At 40.5% G+C, this 26,722-nt stretch overlaps 1 protein-coding gene across 6 annotated transcripts in view; it reads right to left on the reverse strand.

Moving 5' to 3' along the window:
- The window catches only part of hoatz (HOATZ cilia and flagella associated protein), a 69,968-nt gene extending 50,050 nt beyond the window's left edge, over positions 1 to 19,918 (reverse strand). For 4 of the 6 annotated variants that reach the window (XM_072238191.1, XM_072238190.1, XM_072238189.1 and 1 more), the window contains exons 1-3: positions 19,169 to 19,414; positions 18,146 to 18,184; positions 9,724 to 9,794 (exon numbers count right to left, since the gene is read on the reverse strand). In XM_072238191.1, coding sequence (XP_072094292.1) covers positions 9,724 to 9,794; positions 18,146 to 18,184; positions 19,169 to 19,394 — 336 coding nt within the window. In that variant the 5' untranslated portion in view covers positions 19,395 to 19,414. Of the gene's footprint in view, positions 1 to 9,723; positions 9,795 to 18,145; positions 18,185 to 19,168; positions 19,447 to 19,898 lie in introns of those variants that run through there. The other 2 variants (XM_072238193.1, XM_072238192.1) reach the window with 2 other exon arrangements.
- Between the last annotated feature and the right edge of the window lie 6,804 nt (positions 19,919 to 26,722).

Consider the following 26,722-nt stretch of genomic DNA (forward strand, 5'->3'; position numbering starts at 1 on the left):
CACTCTCTCCACATCCCCTCCGTTTGGCCTTTCAATATTTCTCAGGTTTCAATGAGACCCACCCTCATCTTTACCCTTATATTCTAGTCTCTTTGAAATAAACGCTAATATTGCGTTTGCCTTCCTACCACAGACTCAACCTGCAAGTTAACCTTTACAGAATCCTGCAAAAGGACTCCCAAGTCCCTTTGCACCTCTGATTTTTGAATTTTCACCCTGTTTAGAAACTAACGTGTGCTTTTATTCCTTATATGAAAGCGCATGACCAGACACTTCCCTACACTATATTCCACCTGCTACTTCTTTGCCCATTCTCCCAATCTATCCAAGTCCTTCTACAGACTCCCTGCTTCCTCAACGCTACTTGCCCCTCCACCTATCTTCATATCATCCGCAAACTTGGCCAAAAAGCTATCAATTCCTTTATCTAAATCATTGACATACAATGTAAAAAGAACTGCTCCCAACACTGACCCCTGTGGAACACCACCAGTCACCAGCAGCCAATCAAAAAAAGCTTCCTTTATTTCCGCTCTTTGCCTCCTGTCAATCAGCCACTGCTTTAGTCTTCTAAATGTGCGCCTTGCGGATGATGCCCATATCCTGAAGAATGAATAAATAAGAATACATTTTTCCCCAAAGGTAAGCAAAATTAGCCTTATGTTCTAGTAAGAGTCTGTATATGAGCTAATTCTGCTAGAAATTACACTATATTAAAAGTTCTAACAAAAGAATGAACCACTGAGAAGTCCACTTGCTAATAATATTGGTATGCATAGGCCAACTTAGATTATCATTTCCCTTCAATCAAAAGTCTTCCACCACTTGCCATAAAGGATGTATACCTGAAAATTAGCCTCCCTAGCTGGAGGCTGGAGGCTAACAACATACAACATGTACATATAAACCACTGACAATAAGAGTGGTGAAAAGAATAGAACAAAATAAATTAGGCTCTTATACAAGTTTTTATTTGGAACAACAAACAAAACAAGTAAAAGTCATAGTCATAGTCATACTTTATTGATCCCGGGGGAAACTGGTTAATTGGTTCGTGAATGTGATCTGTGAATTGGTATGCTATAGTTAGAAACTGGATTGTCCCTCCAATGCTATTGTACTCTTAAAGCCTGCTTAGATTCCCTTCACAAGTGCAGAACGGTACTTGTTCTTCTAGCTACTAGGCTACAGCCAGTAGCAGTCCAATCTCCAATCAGATGAGCACTTGAATTGCCAAGGCTTAGAAGGCGAGGGAGCCGACTGACGGTAAATAAGTATAGACAGGTACCTAATGGTTGTGATGGATATACAGTAGTGTGTTAAAGGGCCTGTATCTGTGCTGACTGACTCAATGAATCACCTTCCACATTCTATCAGAAGCAGCTTAACTGTTCCTCTGAAGAGGACAATATACAATATCAAAAACCTCACGCAACAGATGCTTGAGAGCAGGCAATGGTGGCAGAACAATACAATAGAGCTCCTGTCATCTGCTTCCTGTGCCCTGCTCGGTTCCTCCATAAACTGCTATTATCTACATCTAATGTTTTGAATGATAACCATCAATTTTGTTTTTGAATGAAATAATTCCCAAAAATGTTCATTTACAAAGTAACTGTATCTTAACCTACTAAAAGCTGGTACAGTATAGGCAAAATTCAGACCAATATTTATTTCAAAGATTTTTAAAATCAAGTTCTGCTTAATGATGGCACACATGCCCCTAAGCAAACGTGCCAGAGCTATATTGCAAAATGTTATTATGCTAACTTGCTTCACTTGCCTTTCAGGTGAGAATAACATATTTTTTGATATTATTTTGAAGAGAAGCCAGTGAGTTTCGGCCATTTTTTTTTACAGCTCAACCCATAATTCAAATAAAGATTGTCCAGTCTTTACAACATTTTTGTGGATGTTCATTGTGTGCAAATGGATTGTCACTTCATTTATACTACAGCAATGACTACACTTCTAAAGTGCTTCTCTCTTTGGCATATACTGTGCTCAATAAAACTTCTTTAACAAGATATATTTGTTCTTTTATTCTTTATATATTGTCCTTAACCTTTTGTTTGTCAAAAGGCTATGTCTCTGTTTTGTTGTTGTGTTCCCACTGCCACAGGAAATTGTTTGAAATAACTGGAAAATCCCAAAAGGCACAAAGTCAGGAAGTTAGAGTTTACTGACACTGCAGCATTAGACTTTATTTCAGTGAAATCCACTACGTGGTTTGGCATGGGTGAAGAGAACATTAAAGAACAAAGAAATTTAACTGGAAATTCAGAGATTCATGCCCTGTGGGATTCTTAACCTAAACATATCTCAGTTGAAATAACCAAATGTAATGAAGTACTTAATTATTAGAAATGAATAATTGTCTTTTACTTTTTGCAGTGTTCTATTTGGGACATTGCTCTTTTTTTAAAAAAAAAACAAGCAAGGATTTGTAGGCTTTTTCCGGATTATGAGAATTGAAATGATTTCTGCTCCATTTTTTTTTCATCCACTTAGAACTCCTTTAACCCTGACTTCCCTTTCTTTCCAAGTCAATTTGTCATCATTTAACTTCTTCTGTATTCTATCATTATAGATAATTTAGTTTCCCCTCCCCTTCCACCTTTCTTTGAATCCTAAAACTTGTTTAACTCCAATTTTTTTCCAATTGTGATGTAAAAAAAATCACTGACTGGAAAATATTATGAGTTTCCACACTTCAGCAATAATGGTGGGCATTTAGAGCATTTTCTGCTTTTATTTTTAGTGAATTCCTTTCTGCAGATAATAATAAACACAAGAACCACAGAAATAAAAAAATTCTCCAGCAAGGCATTCACTGTGTTGAGTTCACTTGCCTATAACTAGTGATGAGACCCTTGAGCCAGGAGCTAGAACAAAGCGAAAACATGAAATAAACCTTTATTCAGCAAACCATGCAGCCAGAAATCAACAGTACAAGCAGAGGACAACTATTTTAAATGGTTACAAAGAACATTGGAGACATTGTCAGAAACAACAACCAATCAGTGAAAGTTAGTCTGGGATTGGTTGTCAGCCAACCGATAGGTGTTGGCTGTTTTGGCTCATTGTAACACCTCCCTGTTAAAGATGATTACCTGTAGGATTGGAGCCAAGGGTTGATTTGGATTGGAACATCTGTCTTGCACCGACGACTAGTCCTTCTTAGTGGTCACAGGCTGTCACAGTCTCATAGCGATGTTGCTTGTGGCTGTGCTGGCGCTGGTGGCTGGTTCGGTCGGGTAAATTGAACCCTTCCAGGAGGAGGTGAAGGTCCATCTCTGTGTTTGATGATCTGCCCGATGAACTTGCTGTGCTGTCAGGAGCACATAGCCACAAGTGGTTGATGTGGTGATGCCAGGGATATCTGCCTATAGTAACTTCGCAGAGCCCTTTCCCAATATGTTTGAAAATTTGACCAACTACCCAGAGGTCTTGACCATTACGATATTGTCTGACCCACACTACAGCTCCGGGCTTGAATGACTTCACCAGCCGACCAAGGTCTGTGTGGCTGCCTTTGTGCACCTGACCATCTGCTGTCTCAGATGTTGGACGCTGTGGTAGCATTGCATCCGACACTGTGTGCAGTTTCCTTCCCAAAAGTGCTTCAGCTGGAGAGTTCCCCTCCAGGCCTGGACATAGTGTCATTCAATATGTCAGCAGCAATGTGTTGAGAGTCTCAGCCGATCTCCTTCCCCTCTTTATTTCCGAAGCGACCATTTGGAGGCATCTGCAAACCTCTCCGCTTAGCCATTGGACTGTGGATGATATGGGGGTGAGCGGACATGGATAATTCCGCTGTTCTGGCAGAATACAGCAAACCGCTTTGCACTGAATTGGGTGCTATTGTCAGAGAGAAGTGTTTCTGGCATCCCAAAGCAGTTGATAATTTGGATGGTAGCACCTATTGTTGTTGACTTCATAGGTAATACTTCGGGTCATTTGGAACAGGTGTCAACCAGGACGAGGTAAGTACACCAGTTGATGGGGCCAGTAAAGTCAATATGTACTCGACTTCAAGGCCTGGTAGCCTGAAGCTGTGGTTGTGGACCGGCTCATCTTGGATTCTTTGCTGCCGTAGAGCACTGAGTACACTACTTGCATACGGAAGTGATATCTTCATCTATGCCCAGCCAGCACACAAAACTTCTCACCAGGGTTTTCTTTTGATTAATGCCTGGGTGACTACAGTGGAATTGCTTCAGTACATTTAGTCAACATGTTCATAGAATCACTATTCTGTCTCCAAACGTTAGGCAGGAGTTCACAGTTGAGAGCTATGTATGACATTGGTAAAAGGGTACGACATCTTCCCCAGCCTTGACTGGCCATCTATCAGTGAGGTATCTGGAGATACATCAAAGAAGAATTCCAGCGGTTTCTGCTCTGATTTTGTCGACTGTGACTGAAGACCTTCAGCAGTATCTGATAACAACCTGGTGGACTTCACAATCAATTGAAATCGCAGCTGTGACTGTATCTTTGTATTCAGTAACCTGCTGATTCATAAGTCTGGACAGGGCATCTACCTGACCAGATTTCTGTGTTCATGTGCACCTGATTTCAAAATCATAGGCTAATAACATCGTTGCCCATCTTTATAGACAGTTAGCTGTATATAGCAGGATGCCTTTCTCAGACCCGAAGATGGACAACAGTGGCTTATGATCAGTGAGGAGAGTGAAGCAACCGTCATAGAGCATCATGTGGAGTTTCTTCACAACAAAGATGATTCCGAAGGCTTCCTTGTCGATTTGCCCATAGTTCCTTTCTGCTGTGGTCAGTGATCTGGTTGCATGAATGATAGCTTTTTCAGAACCATCAGGGAAGATGAGGGATATGACAGCACCCAACATGTAGTTGGACACATCTGTTGTGTCGATGATTGGCAACTCTGGGTTGAAATGGATCCAGAGAATGTCGGTTGACAGCACTTTCTTAACCTGATCGAAAGTTTCTTGGCATTGTTTAGACCATTTCCATATGGCGCCATTCTTGAGCAGGGCATTGAGTGGCTCCCTCAGCTGATGCATTGCTGGGAGGAATGCTGAATAATAAATAATGACCGATTATGCCCAAAAATGATTGCAAAGTGCTGACAGCTGATGGAGGAGGCATCTTTAAGATAGCAGTGAGGTTTTCAGGATCTGGACGACAGCCATGCTGACCTATGATGAACCCAGATAGCTGACGGAAGATATGAGGAGAATGCATTTTCTGCCTGTTCAAAACATGGTTCAGACATTGGCATAGTTCTGTCTGATCAATGCCCATCGCAATGATGCTGTTGAGGTAAGCGGTAACGCCATCAATACCACTCAGCATGGTTTCCATAAGCTATTGGAAAATTGAAGGAGCCACCTTTACCCCGAAAGGCAGACAGAGGAAAGAAAACAATCCTTATATATTGTAATGGCGAGGAGCTCCTGGGAATTTGTCGTTACTTTTACCTGAAAGTAGGCTTCAGCCAAGTCCAACTCTGCAAAGTAGTGACCACCATTGAATATGACAAAGAGATCTGAAGGTACCTGGTAAAGGGTACCGGTGTGTCTCCAGAGGTGCACTGTTACCAGGTAAGAAGTCTGCATGCAATCTCACTGTACGCATTGGCCTTCTTGATAGGAGCCCCTCAACTCGTGTAGTTGACAGCTTTTTTGATCACACCTGCTTACTGCAGGTGATCTAGCTCCTGCTCCACGATTGGTAAGGCTGTGTATGGTACTGATCTTTTGGGACAGAAGACTGACTGTGTGTCTGGATGGAGATGGAGTTCTGCTTGCAGTTTGGTGCAGTGACCTCAACCATCCAGAGACACTGCTACATAGCACTGTTGCAGCTGTTGTATGGTCTCATATATTGATGGTGCATGTGGATTCTTATACCAGCCTCGGACTGGTTGTCAGCTGACCAATAGGCGCTGATTGTTTCAGCTCATTGTAACACATTGTACAACTAGTGTGGAAATAAAAAGTTGAAAAGCGTAGAATAGTGACATGTTACAACAAAAGTCCAATGTTAATAGATTTGAGAAAAATTAAATGCATTCCTAAAAGATAAAAGCATGGGAAATATAATGGTAAATAGACAGGAAGACAATATGAGAACTTGAATTTTTCTGAGATGATGTAAATGTTCCAAAGTACTTTACAACCAATAAATTGCTCTTAAGGTGTTGTGACTGTTGTTACAACTAATAATCTGTTCGTGTTCTATAAGTACACAGCAGCATTGTGTGAGTTCCTTCACTAGGAGCGCAGTGGGTCAAAAAGGTGGCTCATCTGCATAAGGGCTATTAAGAATAGGCAATAAATACCAGTCTTGCCAGCTATGCCCAGATCATGAAAATGAATTACAAGAATCAATCATTGTGCTGTGGGAGAAACACTCCAAGATAGTACAACACCTGAACTGACAGGTGAAGCTGAAGTTTACAGTCTCTTTCCAAAAGACAGCATCTCAGAGAATGCAGCACAGTAGTGCAGTGGTTAGCACAACACTTTACAGTACAGGTGAACTGGGTTCAATTCCTGCTGCTGTCTATAAGGAGTTTGTACGTTCCCCCCATGACCGTGTGAGTTTCCTCTGGTGCTCCAGTTTCCTCCCAGAGTCCAAAGACATACCGGTTGGTAAGTTAATTAGTCACTGTAAATTGTCCCATGATTAGGCTAGGGTTAAATTAGGGTTTGTTGGGTGGCGCAGCTTGAAGGGCCTTTCCAATGATGTATCTGATTAAACAAATAAATAAATAAAATGCAGCACTCTCGACACAAAACATCATCTTGAATTATGACCTTCATAGCTGAAGCAGGAGTTGGATCTATGACTTTTGACTCAGAGACCTATGACACTCCACCACGCTGACACTTTAAAGTAAATAAGAGATTCTTTTCCTTTTTTCCCTGCTCAAAAAATACTGAAATTCTACAGCTAAATTTCACTGATGATGTCACAGTTTAAGAGCAGAGAAATCTAATTTATTCTTATAGTAACTATCGACCAAACTAAGGTGACATCTGTATAACTACGAACCTAAACCAGCATTTGCATTTAATTGAACAAATATTACTCTGCCTCAGAACTGATGGAAGCATCAAAGGTTAAGAACTGGACCTTTAATGCATTCGAGCAGCATGAGTAGAAGAATAGTTCAATGCTTGCTGTTGCAATTAAATGTTAAATCAGCTCTCTTGAGTTATCCATTTAATGATTAGCAATGAAATTCAATTATTTTTAATTAATTTAGGAAAAGCATTGGATTAAATAGACAATCTCATCAAAATCCTCCTTAGTGTGATCTTAAGCGAACAGCAGGCTATTCTTATTGATCCAAATTGACGTTTATGCAGCACAGATAATTTAATTTCTGTATTGCTGCAGTGGAGGATATATTAATTACTTTGTGGATCTTCCATGTCATCAGAATGGGTTAAAGTAAGCAACAACTACTCTGACACATTCTTCAGGCTGTGTTAGAAATCCAAAAGGAAAGACAAGAGCTTCAAAGTATTTGTACACCTATTAGCTTCCAATAAACCAGGCATCTAGACTCTTGCCTCAAGTTCTGCATGTGTTGCAGGATTGGAGGCAATAACCATACTGGGGCAGATTTATAAGACAAAATGAAAAGAATGTCATAGAATCATAGAGGTATACAGCATGGAAAACAGACCCTTTGGCCCAAATTGTACATGCTGACCAAGTAGTCTAAATGAGCTAATCCTATTTGGGTGTGTTTAGGCCAGATCCCTCCAAACCTTTCCCATCCAAATGCCTGTTCAAATATCTTTTAAATGTAACTGTACCCACCACCACCACTTCTGCTGGCAGCTCATTCTTTAAATCCATCACTCTCTATAAAAAATTTCCTCTCGGGTCCCCTTTAAATTCATCCCCCTCTCACTTATTATGTTCTCTAATCTTGAATTCCCCTACTCTAGAGAAAAGGCTGCAGCTATTCACCGTATCCATCTCCCACACAATTTTATAAATTTCGATAAGGTCACTCCTCAGACTCCTACATTTCAGGGAATAAAGTCTTAGCCTATCTATGTAGCTTCTCTTTGCAACTTCAACGTTCTAGTTCTGAAAGCATCATTAAATCTTTTATGTACCCTTTCCAGTTTAATGACATCCTGCCTATAGTAGGACAGCCAGAGTTGTATTGCAGTGCTCCAAAAGTGGCCTTACCAATCTCTTGTACAGAGTGAAATTTACATTTTATTCAAATTAGCTGTTAATGAAGACTGAGTGTCACAAATTTAAATCGTTTTAAGATCAAATCCAGAGTAGATCTCAGGAGGTGATCTTCATCCCAGTGTTTTGAGGATCACTGGACCAGCTGCCAGCTTATATGTTGGGTACGAAGTTCTGAATTTCTACAAGTAAGAGGGTGACTGACTGTGTTTCTGGCTAAAATGGAAATTTTACATCTTAAAAAAAATAGGTTGGTATACAAGTGAACTGGACCGACTTAGATTACTGCAGGAGTTAAAAAAGGAATTTCCTAGATTTTTTTTTTCTATTCTAGCCTTTTTGTTAACCTTTCTTGGAAGATCACCCAGCTTTTGGTTGGGATGGAAAATCTATGCATTTTCACCAATATTTAGGAACAGGTTAGGTAGACAAAAGCAGCTGACCTATCATTTTTTAATATCTGAACTTATTAGAGTAGAATATTTTGTTGACAAGTAGATATATGCAAACACAAGTAAGGGGGAGAGAGCAAATAGATCATTAAATATTCACCACTTCTTTTAGCTTCACTGTGTTGAAGTGAATGTAGAAAAGCTGCTTCAGAGAATCAGCTCTGTACCTTACACATAACTGACAAATGTTAAAATTCAATGTCCATAAGCAAGATAACTGATAGGGCTTCACACAAAAATGGAGTAAAGTATCTTTGTGGGAGTTACCAGTTCGATCTAGCAGCTAACACAAGCATCACCACCTGAAGGTCGAGAGCCATGTATTAAAAGGACACCTTGCTGGTGGCTACAAGTTCCTTCTTCTCTTCTTGTTTCTGAATGGAATTTCTGACCATTAACTGAAATGTACCAGTAATGGGGACTGAAACATTTCTAGGCTAAGTGCAGTCAAAGCACTTTTTTTTAAACAGTAAAGCAGAGAAACGTCCTTCCAAGATGGTGATCGGGCAGCATATTTTATAGCAGTGGAATAAGCATACTTGCTTCTGCTATATCTTCTGTTTACAAAGCAGAAACTGTTTGGATTTTGGATTCATAAAGCATTTTTAGTATTGTAAAATCCCCAAACAAGCTTCCCATAAGCATAACCAGAGGCAAAAGATACAAGAATGGCAAGTTAAAGTTTAGTGAAAGGAATAGGTTTTAAGCCTATTCAGAGTTCTGAGAGTGTTATAGCATTCAGGTATGGGTAAGTAAACAAAAAGGTCATGAAAAGATCTGAACACAAGATTGAAAACTTTAAAATGTTGGTGGACCTGCAGAATTTTGGATGACCTCAGGTTTTGTAAAAAGTAAGTGCAATGGGAAGATGGGTGGTTTCTCAAAAGAGCAATAAATGTTAATTAATATGGAACTGGGTTTAAACCATATGACCTAACTTCCTGTGAAGTAATGCAGCAATCTATGTTATTAGCTATCACCTCTTAAAACATTCACAACTGTGAGGTACTTGTATGTATTATAAATCTGACTAAAATATATTGTCACATCTCACACTCACTTTCTTCAAACATCTTTCCTTTTCATCTGCTTTCAGCCGCATATGAGCTTCAACCAGTAGCTGTTTATATTCTGAAAGGAAAAAGAAGAAAACTGTTAGAAAAGGTCCATTATCATTATTTCATATGTATCAAAGTGCTTCACAGATTATGAATCATTCTGAAATGTGGCTCATTGCTAAGAAACAATAATTTTTTGGGAGTAAGTTAAGGAAGAAAAGTCACATGGTATTGAGATAAATGGCTCAGTCATGATTTGGAAATGATGAATGGAGATCATTGCCAGGGTAACATAAGAACCTTTACATTTCTTCAACAATGCCATCTAAAAGATCAAAACAATCAAACAAAATTTTGGTTAACAGCTTATAAAGTTCTTCAAAAATATCTGAACGCCAAACTGAAATACCAATCTTAGAATGGGTCTGACCCCACAATCTACATATGGGAGTAAAGAGAGAAAATGCTAACAACTGGTCCAAGTTTACACATGAATGTTCTTTTTCATTTTGATTCGGTGACCATAGGCAGTAAGTAATTATAGAATATGAGATTACATTTACAATGTTATAAAATGAGCTCTGAGCTGAATTATGTTTGAAGCAACAGGAACTTGCATTATGTAGCACATATAAATATATGAACTATCTCAAAATGTTTCACAGGAAAATTGAGAAAAAAAATGCACCAGAGGAGAAATGGAGTCCTGTGGCTAAGCCAAAGAGTTACATTTTAGGATTTAAAAAGGATGTTCAGAATCAGAATCAGAATGATGTTTATTATCACTGACATATACATGAAATTTGTTGTTTAGTGGCAGCAGAATAGTGCAGTAAATAAAAAATTACTATAAGTTACAATAAGAAATAGAAAAGAAAATAAATAAATAATGCAAAAAAGAGAGCAAAATTGTGAGGTAGTGTTCACAGGTTCATGGACTGTTCAGAAATCTAATCGCAGAAGAGAACAAGCTCTTTCTAAAATGCTTTACATCCCCTCCAACATTCAGCTAAAATTATAGCTGAATTAATTCTCGCCCTCAACTCCATGTTCCTGTTTGATTCCCATAATCATTGATTCAAACATAATCTGAAAATCTACCCATCCAGCCTTGAATTTACTGATGACTCAGTATCCAGAGCTCTCTGAGGTGGATAATACCAAAGATTCACAATCTTAAAAGAGGAAATTCCTCCTCGCACATCTTAAGTGGCATCCCTTTATTCTGAGATTATGTTCCCTGGTTCTAGATTGCACCATGAAAGGAAACCTTCCTCATAGCTACAACCAAGCATAATTAGGATTTTTATATACTGTATCTAAGTAAGTTCACCTTCCATTCCTCTGGTTACAAGATTTTATTTCTGATAAAACAATTCTTTCATCCAAGAATTAATTTAGTGAAGTTTCTCTACACTGTATCCTGTGCAAGTGTATCCTTCCTTAAATAAGACCACAACTATTCACAGAACTCATGGCACAGTCTCACCAAAGCGCCTAAGGTGTGGTAAGATTTCCCTATTAATACTCTTTATAGAAAAAAGGCCAACGTTCTGTAGCTGCAAGTATCCTACATCTAGAAGTCTCAACACAGCAACATTCATTACTGTCACACGATGCAAATATTATTCTGCTTCACCATTCTTCCCACCAAAATAGATAAACTCACACTTCCTTCCTTCTTACCATTTTTTTACCACTAACTTATCTTGCTTATACAGTATCCATTTTCAGACTCTGCATCCTCCTCATAACTAATTTCTTTATCTTGATATGATCAACAAGATTGATTGCAATACAGTGTCCTTTCACTGAAATGAGTTATAATTTGCTGAAGCCCCAACACAACAGTGGCACCTCACTCATTAATTATTGGCCAAACTGTAAGTATCCTACCTATCCACTAATCAACTATCTTTTGGAAATCCAAGTAACTACGATGCATTTACTGGTTCTGTTTTAAACACTCTGTTAGTTATATATTCAAAGAACTCACACTCAACTTCCCTTTCTTAGAACATGCAAACTCTGCCTAATTGTATTATGGTTCCCTCAATATTCTGTAACCACTTTCTTGGACCTAATTAAATGTCTCGACTGAACACCTAACCAGAAATGGGATGAAGAAAGTGACTGATGATCAAGGGGTCAGAACTGAAGTAACTTCAAATTATCTATGTTTCTGAGAGTGATGGAGACCACAGAAGTAGGAAGGGGCAAGGACATGGAAGGATCAAAGTCAAGCTTACGATCACGTGTATGCACAGGTGCAATAAAAAGCCTACTTGAAGCAGTAGCACAGGCATATAGCATCATATATGCAGCATTCAAAAGAAAAGCATAAATTATACACAATTTTTTTACAAGAAACAATTTAAAAGGTCCATTTTAGTACTAAGTGGTTATAGAGTTGCTAAACTGAAGTAATTAAAGCTTTCCCAGTTCATTCAACAGCTGAATGATTGAAGGGAAGTAGCAGTTCTTAGAGAGACTCAACTCAGTAATTCCTAGGTGTAAAAGATTAAGGACATACGACTTGTCACCAAGCACTCTTACAAACTTAGATGTATTGTTGAGAACATTCTGATTGGTTGCTTCATGGTCAATTTGAATGTGCAGGAACATAAGAAGCTACAAAGAGTAGTGGACTCTATTCAATACATCACAAGCACATCCCTCCGTACTCAATGTACAAACGTTTGTAGACTGGAACACATTCACCCTCCTTCCCCTTCTGAATACAACAACCACCTCTTTATTTTTGTTGACGCTGAGCAAGTTGTTGTTGCAGCACCATTTCACCAAGTGTCCTATTTTGCTCCAATAAGTTGGATCATTGTCACCTGTGATATGTCCACCAATTGTGTCATTAGCAAATTTGAATATGGCATTTAATGGATTTAATAAAATGACAAAAATATTAACTGCACCCATTAAACTGAGAGCCAAAGCAAGCCAGCAAGCCCAAGAGTCATTGCTGAACAGAACTTGGTGTTAGGAAACATGGCATTAAAATTTTGTATGAACTCAAATGTTTGGAGGATGGAATGTCAGGAAAATAATTTAACAGCCAACGAAATAAAGAAGGATAAGTAAGGGTGTCAGTCAGAAATATGATTTCACATGTTTTTTGATTAGCAAAATTAAGTTGAAAATTCCAAGTATTCTTCATTTTGAAAATCTTGTCTTACATTCAAAGAAACAGCAATTAACCCTGAAAGCAGAGTATCACCATTCTCGCACAGCATTATCTATGACTTGAACTTTAGATTACACCCTCTAGTGGTGTTTTTGGGTGTTTCATAATTAGGTCCCTGAACAGATTTGCCCAGTTCAGGCATGAATATAACCATATAACAATTACATTTTGTTGTAGTTCATCCATGCAACCTTTAAATGCTTGCTATTGCATAACCACCGTCAACCCTTTAAGTGTCATTTGTGTCATTTGCCAGACTATCTTAGCAAATTCACGTCTCATACCTTCAAAGTTACCCTTCTTTAAGTTCAGAACCTTTGTTTCTGAATTAACTATGTCACTCTCCATCTTAATGAAGAATTCCACCATATTATGGTCACTCTTACCCAAGGGGCCTCTCACGACAAGATTGCTAATTAACCCTTCCTCATTGCTCAATACCCAGTCTAGAATAGCCTGCTCTCTAGTTGGTTCCTTGACATGTTTAGCTGAATTAGCTAAGATAGACTGGCAAATGGCACTTAAAGGATTGACGGTGGATATGCAATGGCAAGCATTTAAAGGTTGCATGGATGAACTACAACAATTGTTCATCCCAGTTTGGCAAAAGAATAAACCAAGGAAGGTAGTGCACCCGTGGCTGACAAGAGAAATTAGGGATAGTATCAATTCCAAAGAAGAAGCATACAAATTAGCCAGAGGAAGTGGCTCACCTGAGGACTGGGAGAAATTCAGAGTTCAGCAGAGAAGGACAAAGGGCTTAATTAGGAAGGGGAAAAAAGATTATGAAAGAAAACTGGCAGGGAACATAAAAACTGACTGTAAAAGCTTTTATAGATATGTGAAAAGAAAAGGATTGGTTAAGACAAATGTAGGTTCCCTACAGACAGAAACAGGTGAATTGATTATGGGGAGCAAGGACAGGGCAGACCAATTGAATAATTACTTTGGTTCTGTCTTCACTAAGGAGGACATAAATAATCTTCCGGAAATAGTAGGGGACAGAGGGTCCAGTGAAATGGAGGAACTGAGCGAAATACATGTTAGTAGGGAAGTGGTGTTAGGTAAATTGAAGGGATTGAAGGCAGATAAATCCCCAGGGCCAGATGGTCTGCATCCTAGAGTGCTTAAGGAAGTAGCCCAAGAAATAGTGGATGCATTAGTGATAATTTTTCAAAACTCGTTAGATTCTGGACTAGTTCCTGAGGATTGGAGGGTGGCTAATGTAACCCCACTTTTTAAAAAAGGAGGAAGAGAGAAACCGGGGAATTATAGACCGGTTAGCCTAACGTCGGTGGTGGGGAAACTGCTGGAGTCAGTTATCAAAGATGTGATAACAGCACATTTGGAAAGCGGTGAAATCATCGGACAAAGTCAGCATGGATTTGTGAAAGGAAAATCATGTCTGATGAATCTCATAGAATTTTTTGAGGATGTAACTAGTAGAGTGGATAGGGGAGAACCAGTGGATGTGGTATATTTGGATTTTCAAAAGGCTTTTGACAAGGTCCCACACAGGAGATTATTGTGCAAACTTAAAGCACACGGTATTGGGGGTAAGGTATTGATGTGGATGGAGAATTGGTTAGCAGACAGGAAGCAAAGAGTGGGAATAAACGGGACCTTTTCAGAATGGCAGGCGGTGACTAGTGGGGTACCGCAAGGCTCAGTGCTGGGACCCCAGTTGTTTACAATATATATTAATGACTTGGATGAGGGAATTAAATGCAGCATCTCCAAGTTTGCGGATGACACGAAGCTGGGTGGCAGTGTTAGCTGTCAGGAGGATGCTAAGAGGATGCAGAGTGACTTGGATAGGTTGGGTGAGTGGGCAAATTCATGGCAGATGCAATTTAATGTGGATAAATGTGAAGTTATCCACTTTGGTGGCAAAAATAGGAAAACAGATTATTATCTGAATGGTGGCCGATTAGGAAAAGGGGAGGTGCAACGAGACCTGGGTGTCATTATACACCAGTCATTGAAAGTGGGCATGCAGGTTCAGCAGGCGGCGAAAAAGGCGAATGGTATGCTGGCATTTATAGCGAGAGGATTCGAGTACAGGAGCAGGGAGGTACTACTGCAGTTGTACAAGGCCTTGGTGAGACCACACCTGGAGTATTGTGTGCAGTTTTGGTCCCCTAATCTGAGGAAAGACATCCTTGCCATAGAGGGAGTACAAAGAAGGTTCACCAGATTGATTCCTGGGATGGCAGGACTTTCATATGAAGAAAGACTGGATGAACTGGGCTTGTACTCGTTGGAATTTAGAAGATTGAGGGGGGATCTGATTGAAACGTATAAAATCCTAAAGGGATTGGACAGGCTAGATGCAGGAAGATTGTTCCCGATGTTAGGGAAGTCCAGAACAAGGGGTCACAGTTTGAGGATAAAGGGGAAGCCTTTTAGGACCGAGATTAGGAAAAACTTCTTCACACAGAGAGTGGTGAATCTGTGGAATTCTCTGCCACAGGAAACAGTTGAGGCCAGTTCATTGGCTATATTTAAGAGGGAGTTAGATATGGCCCTTGTGGCTACAGGGATCAGGGGGTATGGAGGGAAGGCTGGGGCGGGGTTCTGAGTTGGATGATCAGCCATGATCATAATAAATGGCGGTGCAGGCTCGAAGGGCCGAATGGCCTACTCCTGCACCTATTTTCTATGTTTCTATGTTGGTTCAAAAAACCATCCCGCATACATTCCAAGAAATCCTCTTCCTCAGCACCCTTACCAATTTGGTTCACCCAATCTACATGTAGACTGAAGTCACCCATTATAACTGCTGTTCCTTTATTGCACACATTTCTAATTTCCTAATATCTAATTAGTTATCAATCATGTGCACAGACTTCATTGTCATCTGCTCCATGCTGCACAACCTAGCCAATCAAAGGCCACCAGTGACCCAGGAAAGGAGGCAAGGGAATTTCACCATGCAGCATCTGGACAAAATGTAGACTGCTCTGGCACATTCCAAAGTCCAGAGTGTGCTTAAAGTAACAGCTAGTCTTTCCCAGTATTTAATGTCTGGAACACTCACTCTACAAGTGTCTCTACAGTTATTCTGCTGGCGGGACTCCATTACGCAAAATAGCATAATGGCTGTGATTGACTACTGAGGGTAGGGCAGGGACCCTAGGGCAAGATAACTATTGGTCAAGAGCCTATTCCTAGAAAGCCTTCAGAGATAGTGTCCAATTTGCACCTCTCCAATCAACAATACACATCATTTGCATGATCAGAGCTCCCAAGGATATAGGAATGTTGCAGAAAGTTGCAGATTAAAAGTTAATTGGCTACTGTAAATTGCCCTAGTCTAGTGAATGGAGATTTCACAACTAGGTTATAAGAAAAAAAAGTGTTATATGAAATGAATACAATTGCTCAGAGAGCTAAATGGACAGTTTCCATGCTGTCAGATGAAAGTGAAAAAAAAATCCCCACAACCCCTATTTTGTGCCTGGATTGCATTCTCTGCATAGGTCAAGGTCACCTTCATTCTCAACTCTCAAAGGATCATTCCAATTTTTCAAACTAGTATGCAGACTTGTAATCTGGATTGTGCACACTGCACATCCTTACCCATTGAAGACTCATTGTGCTGCAGGAAAGAATGATGGCCCTTACTTGTTTTCAAATATTACAAATACATTCACTCTGTGTCCACATTATTAGGTACACCTGTAAACCTGCTTGTTAATGCAAATATGTAATCAGCCAATCATGTGGCAGCAACTCAATGCATAAAAGCATGCAGACATGGTCAAGAGGTTCAGTTCTTGTTCAGACAAAACATCAGAATGGGGAAGAAATATGATCTAAGTGACTTTGACCATAGAAAGTTTGCTGGTGCTAGACAGGGTGGTTTGAGTATCTTAGAAACTGCTGATCTCCTGGGGTTTTCACACACAAGTCTCTACAGCTTACTGAGAATGATGCAAAAACAAACAAAAAAAAATCCAGTGAGCAGCAGTTCTGTGCGCAAAAATGCCTTGTTAATGAGAGAGGTCAGAGGAGAATGGCCAGACTGGTTCAAACTGACAGGAAGACAACAATTATTCAAATCACATGTTGCAGCATTGGTGTGCAGAAGAGCATCTCTGAACTCACAACATGTCCAGCCTTATAGTAGATGGGCTGCAGCAGCAGAAGACCACGAACATACACTCAGCGGCCACTTTATTAGGTACATAATAAAGTGGCCACTGAGTTTATACTAACCCTCCAATAAGTCCCCCAAACCATCTTCTTTTTATCTGTTGCCAGAGTACATCCAATTATGCCCAAGGTATTGCTCTATGATGAGTCTCCTTCTAATCTAACCTTCTCATCTCTTACAGTGACAGTCTCTAAGGTGCTGCAGTGAGGCTTCAGGTATAATTTTGTACTTTGATCATCATCACAATGTTGGTAGAGGAATTTTCTGTGTGTGTGTGTGTGTGTGTGTGTGTGTGTGTGTGTGTGTGTAACAGAAAGTACTTTTAGCAGTATATTGCTCATCTTGGCATATCTTGTAAGATCATTAAATTTCCTTCTACATTGTTCCTCAGTGCAGGGATTTTCACTGGAACAGATGAATGCCATTTCTTATCAGGTTTACAAACTAGTAGTCTTTGCAAATCTGCTGGTTTTCCAACCCCAATTCCCTAATCCTAAACATATAAAACCCCATTCTGGCATGAATGTTATAAATCAAGATTTTAAATCTCTGAGCAATTTGCAACCTCTTCACTTTTACACTGCAGCCTTTCCCCCCTCTTAGTGGCACTCTGTCTTGCTGCTAGCTGGCTGCTAAGGAGGAGTGTACTCTGATGCCCTTAACTGATTGCTGGGCAGCAAAGCGTAGGATGATGAGTGTGCTTCCACTGGTATTTCCTCAAATCCCATATCCGTTTTAATTCAGGTATAATTGACCAACCACCTTATGGTGTTATTTGAAAAGTCTCTAGAATCACCTCAGTAATCCTGATTGCTGTTACCACTAACTACAGGCATTACCTGAAATAGGTGAAATAAAATTTCTGTATAAGAATGGGAGTGAATGGGGGGGGGGGGGTTAGAAACAGTTTACACGTTCAAAGTTCTTCAGTCCAACACCAGGCTACACATCCACAACAAAAGGATTGTGTTATAAATGATTTTATTACCACACAAAAGTACAAGTTAACAATGAGAAAGGAGTTTTATGTACTAATGGGTAAAATCTTTAAAGTGTGTGTACTTACTGATGTCTGTCTGGCCCAGTTGGCAATGACAACATCGCTCTGGAAAAGCAGAAACATGTAGTTTTAAGCAGGAGTCTCCCCTTCCAACACCACAACCATAGCATCAATCCCTGGAATCACAGTTCCATTGCTTTCAAACTTCTCCCCACAACTCCCACCACTTCCTCTGAGCCATGACCCTTCAGGCTCCTCAACTCTCCTTCCCCTCTAGTTTCCCTCCACCCCTTCCATTACTCCTCCTACCCATCCTTCCCCTCCACTCCGTCTCTACCCATCTCTCCTCCCCTCACTTCTATCCACCCTCCACCTTCTATACTTCTCCTCTCCATCCCTTCTTCCTCCTTCATCTTTCTCCTCGCCTCCATCTATTCACTCTCTCATGCATCCTCTTTCTCGTCCTCCTCCCATTCCTCCCCCTCCCTTGCACTCCATCTCCTCTTCTCCCTTCCATTCCCCTTCCCCTCCCCAGACATCCCACCTCTCCCGGAAGGTCCGGCAGTCTCCCGCAAATTAATGGTGGCTCCCTGGTGCCCGCAAATTATATACAATGTCCCGGAAATCGATTTTTTTTTTGAGAGCGAGCGTGAGAGAGCGACAGCAAGAGCAAGAGAGCGCGCGCGCGATAGAGAGCGAGAGCGAGAGTTCCAAAAAAAGTCAGAGTGGCAGAGAGTTCCAAAAAAAGAAAATATAAAACGTACGTCACTCCAGACTACACTAAAGTGTACCCCTGCCTAATAAGGGTCAAAAATAATGACAGTGTTGCTCGCTGCACTGTTTGCAACAGTGACTTTTGTATTGCCCATGGTGGGTTAAAATGTAAAAGACATGTTGAGGTGAGTTTAACAGGTGTCGTTCATTCATTAGCATAGCTAACGTTATTTAAACTAGCTGGCTGGCTGCTAAGGAGCTACTCTATTGCAAACATCCCACCTCTCCCGGAAGTCTCCTGCAAATTGATTGTGCTACCTCCCTGAAATGAGTTTTTGCAGGGTGGGATGTCTGGCTCCCTCTTCCATCTATCACCTTTGCACGATTTGATCCCGGCGGACAGCGCCACCTTCAGCCGCTGTTTGATGTCGCTGGACACCAGACGGGACTCGAGTGGAGGCTGCAGGGTCACCGAGCTCCAAAACACTTTGGCGTTAGCAACTTCCTCTTGCGAGGATCCGGCGAACACGGTGTAAAAGGAACGGGAGTCGATCTCCTGTCCCAGCTCATCCCCAGGGTCGGCCAGCGTTACCTCTGCCATTGCCTGCGGCAGCCTTCGCCATGGTAACCCGAGAGGGCGCGAATTCCAACCGTCAGCCAATCACCAGGTGCATACAGCAGCCAATCGTAACGAGAGACAGGGCCCGCCCCTAGCAACGGTTTCTCATGAGGACGGCGTCTTCGTGCGTACTGTGAGGCCGCCTTTGCTCTGAGAGTTCCCAACAAATACCTACAGATTTTCTCTTGTTTGATCTCAGAATAGTAATAGGCAAGCGAGGTGAGTTTATTCAGTTCGTTAGAGAAACTGGGCTCCTTGAGGTTGTTCTGCTAAGTTAATTTGGAAACGTCTGGAAAAAGAGAGGATAACCGCTTCACCGAGAAAAAAAAGACCGTTCAGCTAAATTTTGAGGTTATTCAAAACGTCCGGTGAAAGCATCCCAACAGTTTCCTGAGACTGGTTATACAGAGTAGAATGACACCAGTTCAGTTGATCTTATTAACAATAAAAATGTGTTACTGACTGAAGAATATAGTTATTACTCACGCATTGCCCTACGGATCGGTGGCGATTGTGTTCCTATGGCAAACTATAGCTGAGGGATGTGAACGGCGATTTATATATAACCATATAACAATTACAGCACGGAAACAGGCCATCTCGGCCCTTCTAGTCTGTGCCGAACTCTTACTCTCTCTCCTAGTCCCACCGACCTGCACTCAGCCCATAACCATCCATTCCTTTCCTGTCCATATATCTATCCAATTTAACTTTAAACGATAACATCGACCACTTCTGCGGGAAGCTCGTTCCACACAGCTACCACACTCTGAGTAAAGAAGTTCCCCCTCATATTACCCCTAAACTTTTGCCCTCTAATTCTCAACTCATGTCCTCTTGTTTGAATCTCCCCCATTCTCGATGCAAAAAGCCTAACCACGTCAACTCTCTCTATCCCCCTCATAATTTTAAATACCTCTATCAAGTCCCCTCCTCAACCTTCTATGCTCCAAAGAATAAAGACCCAACTTGTTCAACCTTTCTCTGTAACTTAGAAGAAACCCAGGCAACATTTTAGTAAACCTCTCTCAATTTTATTGACATCTTTCCTATAATTCAGTGACCAGAACTGTACACAATACTCCAAATTTGGCCTTACCAATGCCCTACACAATTTCAACATTACATCCCAACTCCTACACTCAATGCTCTGATTTATAAAGGCCAGCATACCAAAAGCTTTCTTCACCACCCTATCCACATGAGATTCCACCTTCAGGGAACTATGCACCATTATTCCTAGATCCCTCTGTTCTACTGCATTCTTCAATGCCCTACCATTTACCAAGTATGTCCTATTTTGATTAGTCCTACCAAAATGTAGCACCTGACATTTTTCAGCATTAAACTCCATCTGCCATCTTTCAGCCCACTCTTCCAACTGGCCTAAATCTCTCTGCAAGCCTTGAAAACCTACCTCATCATCCACAACGCCACCTATCTTAGTATCATCTGCATACTTACTCATCCAATTTAACACCCCATCATCCAGATCATTAATATATATGACAAACAACATTGGGTCAGTACAGATCCCCGAGGCACACCACTAGTCACCGGCCTCCAACCCGACAAACAATTATCCACCACTACTCTCTGGCATTTACATGGTGCTACTTTTTGGTAGGACTAATCAAAATAGGACATCCATGTACCTATCCAGGAGTCTCTTAAAAGACCCTATCGTATCCGCCTCCACCACTGTCGACGGCAGCCCATTCCACACACTCACCACTCTCTGTGTAAAAAAACTTTCCCCTGATATCTCCTCTGTACCTACTTCCGAGCACCTTAAAACTGTGCCCTCTCGTGCTAGCCATTTCAGCCCTGGGAAAAAGCCTCTGACTATCCATATAACCATATAACAATTACAGCACGGAAACAGGCCATCTCGGCCCTTCTAGTCTGTGCTGAACTCTTACTCTCTCTCCTAGTCCGACCTAGCTGCACTCAGTCCATAACCCTTCATTCCTTTTCTGTCCATATATCTATGCAATTTAACTTTAAATGACAACATCGACCACTTCTGCTGGAAGCTCGTTCCACACAGCTACCACTCTCTGAGTAAAGAAGTTCCTCCTAAACTTTTGCCCCCTAACTCTCAACTCATGTCCTCTTGTTTGAATCTCCCCCATTCTCGATGGAAAAAGCCTATCCACGTCAATGCTATCAATCCTCCTTTCTCTGTAACTTAGGTGATGAAACCCAGGCAACATTTTAGTAAACCTCTTTCAACTTTATTGACATCTTTCCTATAATTCAGTGACCAGAACTGTACACAATACTCCAAATTTGGCCTTACCAATGCCTTGTATATTTGTGATAATAACTGTAAATTTGTGAGATTTAACTGTAAATCATTGTAATCATTGTTTAATGATTAGCTTTATTTGTCACATGTACTTCCAAACATCCGAAATTAGTGAAATACGCCGTTTATGTCAAAGGCCAACACAGTCCGAGATGTGCCGGGCAGCCCGCGGTGTCGCCATGTTTCCGGTGGTAACAAAGCATGCCCACAACCTACTGTTGGAAGGTGAAAGGAAACCGGAGCACCCCGAGGAAACCCACACGGTCACGGGGAGAACATACACTCTCCCTAATGAATCCTGATCTACCGCTGTAAAGCTTTACCCTAACCGCTACACTACTGTGCGTGCTTGTGGCAAGTCAAGGCAGTGGTGGGATCGTAACTGCTCTGTCAGAGGCATTGAAATACATGTGAACGTGACTGCAAAACAGACCATATTATCATACAAGTATTATAGCATGCCGTTGAACTAAATCCAGGGAAGCATTCATGTTATTTGTGCGACACCACGCAGTTTCTAGCGGTAAAAATCTTTCTCTATCCGTGACATTTCAGGCGAACATTATGTTACAGTAATCACACATGAAAGTTGCAGTTAGTCCTGACGAAGGGTCTCGGCCTGAAACGTCGACTGTACCTCTTCCTAGAGATGCTGCCTGGCCTGCTGCGTTCACCAGCAACTTTGATGTGTGTTGCTTGAATGTCCCGCATCTGCAGAATTCCTCGTGTTTACGTTATGTACAGTAGTTTTAATTTGTATTATCTAATCTCCTTATAATGTGCCCTGAACATTACTAGAAACAGAGTTTTTGAAAGGGTTGCATTTAAGAGGTTTAGCTTTATGGACCACACTCGACCTAGGTGAAGTGAAGACCAAATGGATGAATTAAATGTAATGAAATCACTATTTCATTGTGGGTCGTGACATAAATACATTGATAGATTCGTTGCACGAAGATACGAAGAACTTGTTAACTCAATAAATGCGCCATGAAAACAAATAATAGAGGGAAAACGGAGTTCTGGCGGCTTATCTGTGGAACAAGTAATGCTGTTACCTTTCATCATAAAAGGATGAAGAGATGAAAGCCCGTTCAGTTTCTTTGCACCCGGTGTGAGCACGGCCCAACCACATTTTACATGACGGTTTAGTACATTTCATTATAACAGGATATAGAACATTCGCACTTGTATTAAAGTGGCGCGCCTTTGAGTTTGGGAGCTGTTCAGACTGAGTAAAGTAGATTATTTTTAAGATAACATTTTACCCATCCCACTCACCCAGGAATACTTGATGTTGATACTGTACTGGAAAATGAAAATAAAATGGATGTCACTCCTAAACTGATATCCCCCACACACACAAGAAAACACCATGTTGGTCGAACAGCTACCATTTGAGATAAAAACTCGGAAGTTTCTGGATTCGTCGGTACATGGTCTATTTCTTGAGGGAGCAGAAACAGCTGCTAACCTTAATGTCTATATCGTTTCACGTTCAACAGCGTGCAAGATTCAAGCCATGCAAAATGTTTCCTTAATTTGTTTTCAGGAGGGATGAAAGTGACTTGTTGGCAGGATCACACTACAGGCGAACAAACAAACAGGAGTAAACACTGCATACCAAAAGTACCACCAAAGCAGGCAAATAGCGTGACCTCAAGAACGGTGGGATTAATTCCATCTCTCCATCGGGTCCAATCGTTCATTATAAACAGGAAGAAGTCCATATATAAATGAAATATTCGACCGTTCATTCTCTAGGGATAGATTTTAAACCCCTGGGCTTTCCCTTCAAATAAGGATTAGTGCAGTTAGCCTATTAAATTACATATACTGCACAACATGCAGTCCTAAAGCATGCGCTCTCATCTTTCCTTCCACCGACATATGCGCAAGTTTTGCAGTGGGTTGTATGGGAGGTGAACTCTTGCAGCAATATTATTCTCAAAGTGTCAAAATGCGACATTTACTAACATATACAGAAACTTAGCAGACATGGAAATAGTTTTATTTCTTTTAGTGATAATTATGACACAGGTATCAATAGAAAACAGATTATTAAAAAACACCTTGTTTTTAAACTTTATCATTAAAAGCAAAACGCATTAAAACGTCCAATTTCCGAAAACGAAATTAAATTCTGCTCCGTCTCCTCCTTCTCCATTGGTTCTTGTTGTACCCATTTCAAGGTGTAATCCTGTCCTTTTTGCCTGGCTGTGTGGTTAGTGATTGCTTAGTTAGCAGTTACCAATCAGCTAACTACACTGCCTAGCAACCAGGCGTGTAACAAATACGACACTGGATTTCAGCACACCTGGCCGAGAATTCAAAGTGGCCGGAAAATACAACAATGCTGCTAAAATCAAACAAGTGCTTAAAAGGTCCTTATGTAATAAATAACGTTATAATTTACTAATGAACTCTAGAAATATCCAACAAATATTTAAAATACGAAATGGGATGACAAATTTACATCAGACCAAGTTTTTAAAAAGAGAAAGTAACCAGTTGAAATTGAGCGAATGTGTTAACTTATTTCAATAAATCATTACATTGATCAGAACCCAATCAAAAGACAAATCGCTCTATCATCCACAAACTGAATGTTTAAATGCATTATCGCACCTTAAATCTATTTAGCATAATTCGTTCTCACCTTTACTTTGTAACCCCCAGAATAAGCCAATTGGAATGTCAGAGAATTGATTTATAACAGAACTCAAAAACGCTAAGGAAGGACTCCCAGGCCAAATGCTGAAACGATGATATAGCGGCCTGCAGGAGGTGCTGGTGGCGAGGTGAAGCCTCTTTTGATGGTAGTGTAAGTAGCGATTGACCGTCACTGCCCGCAATCAGCTAACTACACTGCCTACAAACCCGGCTAGTCCTTATGTTCAGAAGGCGGAGCGGGCCATCTTCAGAAATACTAATCTGGATAGGCGAAAGTAAAAAGATTAGTATGAATTAACATTCCGCGACCAATATGCCAACAATTCTGACGCCGTCTTCTACATCTTCCTAAAATACCAACTTTTATACGATATCGTCAATTTAAATCAGGGATTCCCAATTTTTTTATGCCATCGATCCCTACCATTAACCGAAAGGTCCAAGGATCCCAGGTTGGGAAATCCTGATTTAAATAAAACCGTAATCTTAAATATCTCATCTTCGTTGATTTATTTTTAAAAACGCCAACTTCCTTTCATACTAATTTTAATTCAAATCCATTTCCAGTTCTTAAATTGGGATAAACATGAATTAGTCAAGTTAAATGACACCTGAATTAGAATTATTCCCAGACATTCAAAATTTTAGATGGGGACATTTATCGATTAAAGTAACATATTGGTTATCAGATCGTTTAAATTACGTTTAACTTAAATACGGGAACCTAATAGAGAGAATAAAATTAAAAGAGGGATTATTCCAATGAAATTCTATGACGAACGCGAATTTACAGTTAGTCATATCTAGAATTAAACGCAAATTGAAAATTAATTAGAAAATTAGAAACGAAATGGAGTTAAAATACATGGTCCTTTGCTTCTCGATTTACTTCGCTGGAATGAATCTAATTATCGTTTCAGCTACGTGTTCTGTCGAGGATAGAAACTTTTAAAACTATTTTAGTGACATACTGGTAATTATTTGGTAAATGGTTGAACTGTACCTGGGTACGAAGAGAATTAGAGTTTTCTCCAAGTTGCAGGAATCTGGTAAACAGTCGGCAGTGGCTGTGTGTACAGTGTGTAGTCAGGGGGATAGTGACGCGGGTCGTTTCACGTGGCTCCACTGCTACCTGTAAGTATCAACCAAGGCCATCTTATACCTGGATAAAGGTGTGGCCCGCCATGGGCAGCAGTTACCATGGGAACCAGGGATACGGGCGGAATTGAATCCATTAAAATCACAAAGGTTCGGCACATGTACATATGCTGCTCTTCCCTCAATGACCACATGTTTGCAACTGTAAACATTTAGCCAAACGTAGGTCACTTAGTAGAACCATTAGCGTCAAGTCGGGTGCGCGAATTCAAGGTTTCGGCATATATCTCGAGTTACTGTCTAGCTTTGGGGATAAGATTTTAAACAAAGACTTTCCAAGATAATAATGGGCATTTAGTCAGAGTTAACCTCGGCCATCAATTTGTACACAAACTGTAGCTAAAGCGGAGTTATCGCATCGTCTTCGTTGCACATCGCTGCGTACAAATTTCTGGCCGAGTTTCCTTTATTAAAAAATGATAACCACACTGAATTACTTCATTGTTTGGAAACCATTTGCACACCACCGGAATTTTTGAAAGACGCTATGCAAATGCAAGTTTTTGTTGTTCGTGGGTTGCTGCTCACATTTCCCCGATTAGTCCGGGAGAATCAATTTATTGCTCGTGTTAGGAAGATTGTGTACTTGCTACAAACTTCAACATTTGGGACATTGTCTATGCAGCAGCCTACAATATTCACTCCAAGCAGAGCGGTGCCAAACTCAACGTTGTGACCTTCAGTCAGCATCGCAGAAAAACGGTTGTCTGACAGCGTTTAATTGGGGAAATTGGCGAGAAGTGATACAGAACTGGATAGACCGAGATTAAAACAAAGGGAGGAGCATTTCGCAGAGAAACAGTTGCTAACTCAATAATTTAAAATCTTAAAATTATATATTTGTGTTAAAGAATTTTTACCCAAGAGTAAATTGCAATAAGTTGTTGCTCAACGATGTGGCGGGATGAGAATCATTAGAACCATACTGGCTGGAGAGAAAAAAATGAAAGATAGATAAGAAACGAATGAAATAAGCGGACATAAGATTTATAACAAGAGATGTTACACAGGTCATATTCCCGTTTGTGAAAGTTCTGATAACTGCTTCCTGCATTACAAGAGTAACTACAATTTATATTACTTAATTGGCTTAAAAACTATTTGGGCTGTCTTAAATGTGACAGGAAAAAAAGTGACATGAAAGGCGCTACTTAAATTTCCTTGAGTT

The sequence above is a fragment of the Mobula birostris genome, chromosome 20 (genome assembly GCF_030028105.1).
Source record: "Mobula birostris isolate sMobBir1 chromosome 20, sMobBir1.hap1, whole genome shotgun sequence".
Taxonomy (NCBI): Eukaryota; Metazoa; Chordata; class Chondrichthyes; order Myliobatiformes; family Myliobatidae; genus Mobula; species Mobula birostris.